The sequence below is a fragment of the Oncorhynchus mykiss genome, chromosome 8 (assembly GCF_057628025.1).
Source record: "Oncorhynchus mykiss isolate SJ-2025 chromosome 8, ASM5762802v1, whole genome shotgun sequence".
NCBI lineage: Eukaryota > Metazoa > Chordata > Actinopteri > Salmoniformes > Salmonidae > Oncorhynchus > Oncorhynchus mykiss.
Genome location: NC_143029.1, coordinates 50,561,083 through 50,571,339, shown reverse-complemented (window position 1 = coordinate 50,571,339; position 10,257 = coordinate 50,561,083). Strand labels below are relative to the sequence as shown.

The window sequence follows — 10,257 nt, the reverse complement described above, 5'->3', positions numbered from 1 at the left end:
TTTTTACATTTCTTCAAAACTTTATTATTTAATTACTGAAATAATGGAGCTTGTCAAAGAGCCCCCCGTAGGTGATTCGTTGAGAGCCCAACGAGTGGATTTGAGCCACAGAATTTTATAGCAAAGTCCATCCTCCTGGATGTTCCTCCTCTGGCTACATTGACTTCAATACAAAACCTAGGATGCTCGTAGGCCTCACCCCCTTCCATAGACATACATTGTAATTCTGACTACTTCTGGAGGACGTCCTCCATCCAATCAAAGCTTTTGAGGTATGAACTGACATGTTGTCCATCCAGTCATAGAATTAGGATCAAAGAATGAACCCATGATTTGTATCGGGATTGTGCCACAGAGCATTATGGGGGTTCTATGTGTTGAGAAGCTTGGGGACATTGTTGGATAGAGATTAAGAGTGAAAAGTGATAGTTGAGCATTTTTTGGAAATTATTCAATTAAAATGAGTTTTTTTTCAAATTACAGGAGACATAGGTGAAATATTATCAATTGTTTTCTTAACTTTATTTTTGCGTCCAGTTTTTGCAATTTATTTACATTTGCCTCGCTAACTTCAGTAATTTAGCTAACCTTAGCTATAGCTAGCTACCAGAGCGAGTGTGCCGTTTTCTGTGCCATAATGGTAACGTTAGAATGGCCAACGCTGCCGAAAATGTTGTGGACTTTTTGTTGACCCCTTCCATTCTCTGGGGTACATCGAAAAGCTGCGAATTAAAAGCGAGGGTCGACCTCTGCCTGAGATCAGTTTCATGAAGAAGGGTGAAAAGGTGAGGGTGTTCAATGGCATCTGGTATCAAAAGTCTAGCTGGTAAACAGGGAGCCTTTCATCAAGCCGCCTCTATTGCTGGCCTTGCAAGATTTTGAGATGGAAAGTTCCACCGACAAGGGGAACTACAAGGAGCTTGCAGAGGTAATTGCACGTTACGATGCTTCACTCTCATATCGAACTTTCGACTGTCTTTTCTGGCATGTCGAAAACAATTCCGAATTCCGAAAGCTTCCATCTCATCATCCATTAAAATATTAAAGAGAGAGTTTGACCCAGCGCATTTTTTCGCGTGCGCTCAAGTAGGCTTTCCACTTGCATCCAGTATACATTTAGCAAAGATGATAACGCATAATCACTCCGGACAGACACAAGAAACAACTCATGATATAAATGTTGCAGCAGCCTAGGCTACACCTGAACATTAGAAATCGGACATGCTGTATGGAATGAAAACGAGACTATTTTTCAGTCTGATCAACTAGGCTACTAATAAGAGCAGCTGCATACAGCCTATGCGCCCTGTCCATCTGGTCAGGATAAAGTAATGGTAACGTTATCTATTTATAGTCCATTTGTGTGTTAGGAGAAAATGTGAATGGGATGAAATTGAGTGTATATTTAGAATTGGGCTGGCTAGGCTGCCTATACGTGTTTAATCCATAATGATTAACTGGAATTAACGAATCAACATAATAGTGATGACGGATGTGAGTAAATGTTTTGTAAAGCCTACAGTTGCATAGACCTGCATGATGCAAACATGCCTAAAGCAAGCTCAGCCCTGTGAGTTGTATTGCCATATCAATTGTTGTCTGTGTCTGGGTAGAGGAAATCCCCCTCCTAATCTAGTCTGAATATAATTTATATGAACAAATATAAGATAGCTGCAATTTGTAGTCAGGAGTTAAAAAAATAAAAAAAAGTGACCTGATTGTGAAAAACTGGTCCTGTCATAGCCCATATAAAACCTTTTTACAACTGATTAATCACTGTCATAACTTATAGGGTCCAGAGTATTCCTAGTTAGGTTAACATATAAGGAAAAACTCCAGGCCCCAGGGGGTAAAAATTGCCCCACAGCTCTGGGACCTATGGTGGCATCAGTCTGCTTGCAGTAGTCCCTTATCGTCAGGTATGTGGATGATCAGGGCTATATTCAGGAACATTTCTTGGGATCCTTTGTGTCATGTGGGCAAAATGTGCAGTCTGTGTTTGACTTTATATATTTTGAGATGTTTAAGTTCATAAAGAAACTCGTTGTCCAAACCTACGATGGCGCAGCTGTAATGGAATGTATCTGTTATTTGTATTTACAGCTAAGTTCCCTCCTGTTCCCTGATTAAGAGGAGATGACTACTCCACTCCTCTACCTTTGTCAACATTCTCCTGACATGATCTGGCACATTGAATGTTTCCCCCATTGAATGTTTCCTCGCCAAGGAGTACCCCTATACATTTTCTCTCATTCCTGTCAATCATTAGAGTCAACTCATTAGAGTCAATCACGTACACAATTCACATTATTAGACATCTATGATTTTACTCCTTGCTTGGACTAACTCATTTTTAGCCCTTTTGTCTATCTATGTAGTGTGTTGTGTTATTGTTTTTTGTCTTCCCAGTCAAATCCTGTCCTGCACTGGTCAAGCCTCTGAACACCTCAACTCATGCCTCATACCCTCATTCAATCACTTCTGTGATCCCGCTCAGCCCTCTCATTCCCCATAATATTGTACTATAAATGTCTTTATAAAATGTTTTAGGTTAAAGTAATTAGTCTTTGCCGATTTTTGAAACACACTTTGTCGTCTCCGTGCGTTACGCGCCTATACCGTGGGTCTCCCATCCTCCTCAAAATGTTTGTCACCAGCCTCCATAGACCCTAAAGTCAACGCAGAAAGTGCAAACGCTATTGGATGCGTGAGCACACGCTCTCCACATGGGTGCGCCAGCAAAGCCCACAGTCAATGTGGACCCCCAGGTACTTGTATGAGTTTACCTGCTTAATGTTCTTTCCGTGTACCACCATGGGGATGTAGTCTCCAAAGGACTTAGAGTCGAGGATCATCTCCTCAGTTTTTTTTCACATTCAGTTGTAGGTGATGTTCATCACACCATCTGACGAATCCTTCAATCGCCGCCCTGTAGCCGTTGGTGTCAGAGCCTTTGTTTAAGAGTCCGAGGACAGCGGTTTTGTCCGAGAACTGAACTACGTAGTTGTTGCGGTGCTTGCAGAGCAGATGCAGAGGTTTGTGTACAACGTGAAGAGGATAGGCGACCTTGAGGATAAGGTGCCTCTTCTTGAACTGCACTGTTGGTTAACGGCTTGTAAGTAAGCATTTCACGGTAAGGTCTACACTTGTTGTATTCAGCGCATGTGACAAATAAAGTTTGATTTGATTTATGGAAGCACTGTTGGCAGCCATTACAGATGCGAATCATTTTGAATAAGATTAGTATTGTGGTGGCAGAATCATGTTATGGGTATGCTTGTTGCTGGAAGGGGCTGGGGAGTTTGTTAGGATCAAAATAAATATGAAAAGAGCAAAGGACAGGTAAAAAGTTAGATACACCAGAATGGCTTTCTAAGAGGTGTTGAGTGTTCCTAAATAGTCTAGTAGTCTCAGTTCTGACCTAAATCTGATTGAAAATATTATTGTCCATCTGCCTGTCTTTAGGTAGGTTGAGAATGTCCTATGGTAGTCATGGTTGTGTATTGAGGGGGTAGAGCTCCTTCCCTAGACCCCAGAGCCCCAACCAGGAGGGGGTGGGGGGATAAAGTCTGGGGGAGGTTCAGGGAGGTCCTCCTGAGGGGTGTGTCCATTTGCTGAGGGAAAGAAAACAAATTATTTAGATTATGTTTTGGGGTTGACCATATTATATTCCATTTGTGTGTGGGTTTTGCTTAACTATCCTTGTGGGTACCAGAAATCCTCAGGATAAAGGATAGTAAAAACAAGGAAAATTCAGACAGGAGGAAAATTGCTATTTTAGGTTTAGGGATTAGAATTAGGGTTAGGGGTTATGGTAAGGTTTAGGGAAAATAGGATTTTGAAAGGGAATACATTTTTAGTCCCCATAAGGATGTGCGTACAGTTGATGTCAGAAGTTTACGTACACTTATGTTGGAGTCATTAAAACTTATTTTTCAACCACTTCACAAATGTCTTGTTAACAAACTATAGTTTTTAGCAAGTCAGTTAGGACATCCAGTGGGTCAGAAGTTTAAATACACTAAATTGACTGTGCCTTTTAAACAGCTTGGAAAATTGCAGAAAAGTATGTCATGGCTTTAGAAGCTTCTGATAGGCTAATTAACACCATTTGAGTCAATTGGAGGTGTACCTGTGGATATATTTCAAGGCCTACCTTCAAACTCAGTGCCTCTTTGCTTGACATCATGGGAAAAAGAAATCAGCCAAGACCTCAGAAAAAAATTGTAGACCTCCACAAGTCTGGTTCATCCTTGGGAGCAATTTCCAAACGCCTGAAGGTACCATGTTCATCTGTACAAACAATAGTACAGATGAATAGCAGGTGTATACACCATGGGACCACACAGCTGTCATACTGCTCAAGAAGGAGACGTGTTCTGTGTCATAGAGATGAACGTACTTTGGTGCGAAAAGTGCAAACCAATCCCAGAACAACAGCAAAGGACCTTGTGAAGATGCTGGAGGAAATGGGTACAAAAGTATCTATATCCACAGTAAAACGAGTCCTAAATCGACAACCTGAAAGGCCGCTCATCAAGGAAGAAGCCACTGCTCCAAAACCGCCATAAAAAAAGCCAGACTACAGTTTGCAACTGCACATGGTTACAAAGATCGTACTTTTTGGAGAAATGTCCTCTGGTCAAAATGACCATCGTTATGTTTGGAGGAAAAAGGGGGAGGTTTGCAAGCTGAAGAACACCATCCCAACCGGGAAGCATGGGGGGTGGCAGCATAATGTTGTGGGGATGCTTTGCTGCAGGAGATGCTGGTGCACTTCACAAAATAGATGGAATCATGAGGAAAGAAAATGATGCGGATATATTGAAGCAACATCTGAAGCAACATCAGTCAGGAAGTTAAAGCTTGGTTGCAAAAGGAATGGGCCAAAATTCACCCAACTTATGTGGGAAGCTTGTGGAAGGCCACCCAAAACGTTTGACCCAAGTTAAACAATTTAAAGGCAGTGCTACCTAACACTCAATTGGTATATGTTAACTTCTGACCCACTGGGAATGTGATGAAAGAAGTAAAAGCTGAAGTAAATGTTTCTCTCTACTATTATTCTGACATTTCACATTCTTAAAATAAAGTGGTGATCCTAACTAACCTCAGACAGATCATTTTTACTAGGATTAAATGTCAGGAATTGTGAAAAATTGAGTTTAAATGTATTTGGCTAAGGTGTACGTAAACGTCCGACTTCAACTGTGTGTGTGTGTAATTGTGTCACCTCTGTGCACAGTAGGTGTGGAAGGGCTGGAGGCAGGCAGACTAGTCAGGTGCAGAGTGGAGCTGATGGTTGATGCTCTCCTCACTGCCATCTGGTAGTTCTTGTACAGGGTGGCCCCATACTAAACAAAGATAGATACAATAGGTACACACAACATACAGTGCAGTGGGAAAGTATTTGCCACCTTTTGAATTTTCTCTACTTTTGCATATTTTTGATACTGAATGTTATCAGATATTCAACCAAAACCTAATATTAGATACATGGAACCTGAGAAACCTACATGCCAAGTAAAGACCAAATGTTGTGTTCCCTACAGGTTGTAGAGAAGAGCACAAGCTCTGAACTCTCTTTACTGATGTCATTGTCCCCATGGGGAAATTTAGTTAGTACACGTTTAAAGTAGTGTTTAAATGCAGTAGATAACAAGTTGATGATACAACATTCATTACAGTTACATACCAATAAAAATATACTAGCCTGCTGGCCTTTACTGGTTTGATAGGAACATTAGCCTGAGCTGTTTAGGAGGGATATCACACCTGGCACAAACTATTGTCCAGTTCTGTTCAGACCTTAATTCTACCTCTGCTACAGATCCAGACCCAACCCCCATACCAGAACACCGGAAGAGGCGCGGAGGAGGGATCAAAGATCTAACCTTCATCTGGAGCGAGCAGACCACTGGGAAGTACCACCATTGGGTCTAGGGCTCGCTTGTGTGTCTGCTTGCTTCTCAGGTTGTCCTCCTCCCCTCAACTGACCCAGTTCCCGGTTCCTGCACACCCCCCCAGTTTTCAACCTCAGCACGACTTCCAGTCCCGGCCCCAACACCAGCACCAACCCAGTTTTCTCCCGGTCCCAGCCCCAACACAGGCAACAACTCTGGACACAGCACCGACTAACCTCAACTGCCACCTCCATCCAGCAACTGCCAGCCCAGATCCCACCCCTTCCCCAACACAAAGAAGCAGACACATTGTGGACTGACTGACCAACGGACTGATTCTCTCTATTTTTTAAATGAATGATTATTGAATTTTAACTTGTGACATTTTACCTGTAAAGAAATTTACAAAAAATGTAATACAAAAATGACCCAGTCCTACCTACCTACAGATTGTGGAAATCTGCTCTTTTAGCATGTCAAATATGATAAAACAAAAACACTATAGTAAATACTACAGCATTCTCCGCAAAAACACAACAGTAAATACTACAATCTGCAAAAATACTACATTAATTACTATAGTATTATACTACCGTTTTCTTTTAAATGAGTATTTATGCTATAGTTTACTGTAAATACTACAGTATATAGTATTTATACCATAGTATACTATAGTATTTTTTTCATGTGGGAGTTGCTAGGACCATGCTGGAAAGAATAATGTTAAAGGAATATAACTAATAACTGAGCCAGCACAGCACAGTACAGCTCAGGTTGGCAAGATAGTGGGAAAAGACTATTAATAAAGCCTGACCTTGGCTACTCTGATGGAGTTGACCCAGAGGGAGAGAGTGTGCTCATCATCACAACACAGGAATCTGATGTATTGGGACTCCTTCTGGATCTGAGGATGCTGAAGGGAAAAGAACAGAACAAATGGTATTGATGGTAATCTCTGCTCTTAGAGCAACATCTCCTGTGCATGCAATGTCTGTCACAAAATACTGTATTGATGCTTGATTCACTTCTCCGTCTTTGTTCAAGTGGTCCAGTATTTTTGTTGTAGTTCATCAAAGAGACAACAGGGGGCAGCCAATGCTCACTTGAGTCATGCCATTAGAGGAGCACTATTTGTATTGCACTACCATGTTTCATGTTTGATTAGTCGTACGTACAGGATACACATGGTATACACTGTCCAACGAAATGTTTACATCCATGTGGGTTGCACTACCATGTTCTCAAACCCTCTCGCATTAAGAACCTTTCTCATTCATGTTAAGAATGCCTGAACATTCTCATACACATAATAAATGGTGAGTAAAAAATAAAGGCCCTAATTATGAACCATAACTTTGTTGCCTGTTTGAAATCAAATTTGAAGATTACTGTTTTTTTACTAACTTTTTGGCTTTACACTTAGAAACAAAGGAGCTATCTAGAACCTAGAAGGGTTCTTTGGCTGTCCCCATAGGAGAACCCTTTGGATAATCTTTTCTGGTTCCTGGTAGAACCCTTTAGGCTTCCAAGTAGGCCCCTTTCCACAGAGAGTTTTACGTGGAACCAAAAAGGGTTCTTTCTATGGGGACAGCTGAAGAATCCTTTTGGAGTTTAGGGACACTGGTGAGGAATATTTGTTTTCTCCAAAATGGACAGAAAAACTATTCTGGTCATATGTTGTTGTTACGAACCATACAGTTATAATATACGCTAAATATATGCTAAGTTAACTTCTTTAATGTACCTTTAAAAACAGATCATTGTCAGACATGGTTCTGCAAGTAACTGACATAAATATTAAGCAACCAATGTTGAAAAGCCACCAAAGTACCTGTCAAACATGGGAAATCCACACTGTCCATATACTTAAGAATTAACATAAATATAAAATATTTCAAACGTGGTCTCAGGGCAATTCGTATTATTCTGTACATAAATCTGTGCAATTTTTTTTTTTCATCTAGAAGAATTGGAAGATACTTTTCTTTTGTGGAAATAGCTTGGAGCGATTTTGAGAGATTTATCGACTTGGTTTTTGCTGGACTCCCCTGCTGAATCATCAGGCAACACAAGGAAGGAATCGGATAGGAGGACCATTAACCCAACAAGGACAACAACAAGAATTAGGACATAGATAAGCAAACAAAACCAACAGAGGGAGAAAGAGAAAGGATTTCTGAGTTATTTCTGAAGGATAGTTCAGGCCTTGATAGTGAAACAAGCATTCAGACGAACAAACAAGCAAAATAACACTTTGAAAGGAGGTAGAAACATTCCAAACATTGAGAGAGTATCTTCATTTATGTGTAATGTGTTGTTTCATTGAAAAACACATTCAATATCTTTATTTGTACTATTAATAAAACGTGCATTGTTTTAAAAGTGCATTTATCATTAGGTGCATTTTTTAAATAAGCACTTTCATCAAGTAAGCACTTCACAACATTCTAGAGCAGAGTGGATTGTTAAAACAGGTCACCATGGAGATGAATATGGATGCATTCTCTAAGCATTGTTTCAGAGACCTTGTCATCACGTATCCTGAAAATGTTACAAGTGAGTCAGGAAAAAAGACATTCAAAAAGAAATTGCTAAGAGAAGAGAATCCCCAGAGACTCTGAGGGCAGACTTCATCCTAAAAGTGAACACGGATGATCCTAATGCCTGCACACAGCTCTCCATAAGGCCTTAAAATGTCAGAAAACAGAACAATGAGGCAACTGTACATTGATTCCACCCCCAAATGTAACATTCATATTCATAATAACGGCACTGTGATGGATCAAGGTTCGGAGGCCAGTCTGGATCAATTTGTTTAGTTCAGTGTGCAATGAAAAATGTTGAGGAGGACAACCAGGCTCTCAGGATGGAAGTGCGCAGTCTTAGAGAGGAACTGTCCAGCACAGACAACACCAGCCACACGCACGACCTCCAGAAGGAGTTACAGTACATGACCTAAGGCAGGAATTTCTCAGCCACCACCATCCATCTACAAAGAGTCACACAACTACGCAGGACCAGGCCAACAGCTGAATCAGAACCCACCTACCAACCCAGCTGACCCTCTCCATGCCCATCTCACGCCCTGTAATTACTCCCATCACTCCTGCCATCCTCCATAGACTTGACGAAAAACCAGACATTATATTAATGATGGACTCAAATGGAAAGTTTATACAGAGAATCAACTTTTCCCAAATAAAAAGGTGTCAAAGTTATGGTGTCCCACAACAGAGAGAGCTACTGGGGGGAAAACAACCGTGTGCCATCACAGCAGAAAGATTTGTGACCTGTTGCCACCAGAAAAGGGCAACCAGTGAAGAACAAACACCATTGTGTTGTTCTTGTTGTTGTACTTTTTTTTGTATATATACAGCCTTGTACCATTTGCACATCGTTACAACGCTGTATATATACATATACGACATTTGTAATGTCTTTATTCTTTTGGAACTTCTGTGAGTGTAATGTTTACTGTTCCTTTTTATTGTTTATTTCACTTTGTATATGATCTACTTCATTTGCTTTGGCAATGTTAACGTATGTTAACGTATGCCAATAAAGTCCCTTGAATTGAAATTGAGTTGAATTGAGAGCTATGGAGCTCATGACTCTGGCCCAGCTTGCTCACCAAGCCATATCATCATTCACACCTGGGGACCAATGACCTGCGTGCCCAACAGGATAGGGTGGCCACATAACTAAGGGGACGGATAGACAGGGCCTCCACCATCTTTCCCCTTGCAAAGATAGTAATATTTACCCTGCTCCAGAGGAGAGACTTCCAATAATGCCACCAGCCAGGGGGTAGATGCCAGTCTCTCTCGGGACTGTGTGCAATGGCCCACTATTCCACCCTCAGCCTGCACTGTCTTCATGACAATGTACAGCTGTACAAAGAGACAGTCTTAAAGGATGTTGCTCTGCGTGGCCAGTCCACCTTACCCACCAACTCCCTGAGACAAACAAGACACTCCTTTAGACCTGAATCCGGTGGCGCCTTATAGAGACAGAAGAACAGCCAGCAACACTGCCCCCCACACCACCCTACACCACTTCTCTCCCAGGAACTGCATGCAGATAGACTGAGCTATGCCCAAGCCGCAAACAGTCAGAGGCCCCATGCACAGTTTGGAGCATCGGTGGTCACACTGCCCACCCTCTTCAATTCCCACTACAACCTCCTTCTCATACTACCAGACCAGGTCCGCCTCAGCACAGCTCTACCAGACCCGGCCAATCACAGCACCGATCCACCAGACCCGGCCCATCACAGCACAGGTCTACCAGACCCGGCCCATCACAGCACAGATCCACCAGACCCGGCCCATCACAGCACAGGTCTACCAGACCC

The 10,257-nt window shown here is 41.8% G+C and overlaps 1 protein-coding gene across 2 annotated transcripts in view; it reads right to left on the bottom strand.

Annotated features, from left to right (window-relative positions):
• The window catches only part of LOC110529997 (amyloid beta A4 precursor protein-binding family B member 1-interacting protein), a 40,510-nt gene continuing 30,253 nt past the window's right edge, over nt 1-10,257 (bottom strand). For both annotated transcript variants that reach the window (XM_021612744.3, XM_090181847.1), the window contains 3 exons: nt 6,718-6,816; nt 5,234-5,354; nt 1-3,614 (listed from right to left, as the gene is read on the bottom strand). In XM_021612744.3, the coding sequence (XP_021468419.3) occupies nt 3,526-3,614; nt 5,234-5,354; nt 6,718-6,816 (309 nt within the window). In that variant the 3' untranslated portion in view covers nt 1-3,525. The remainder of the gene's footprint in view (nt 3,615-5,233; nt 5,355-6,717; nt 6,817-10,257) is intronic.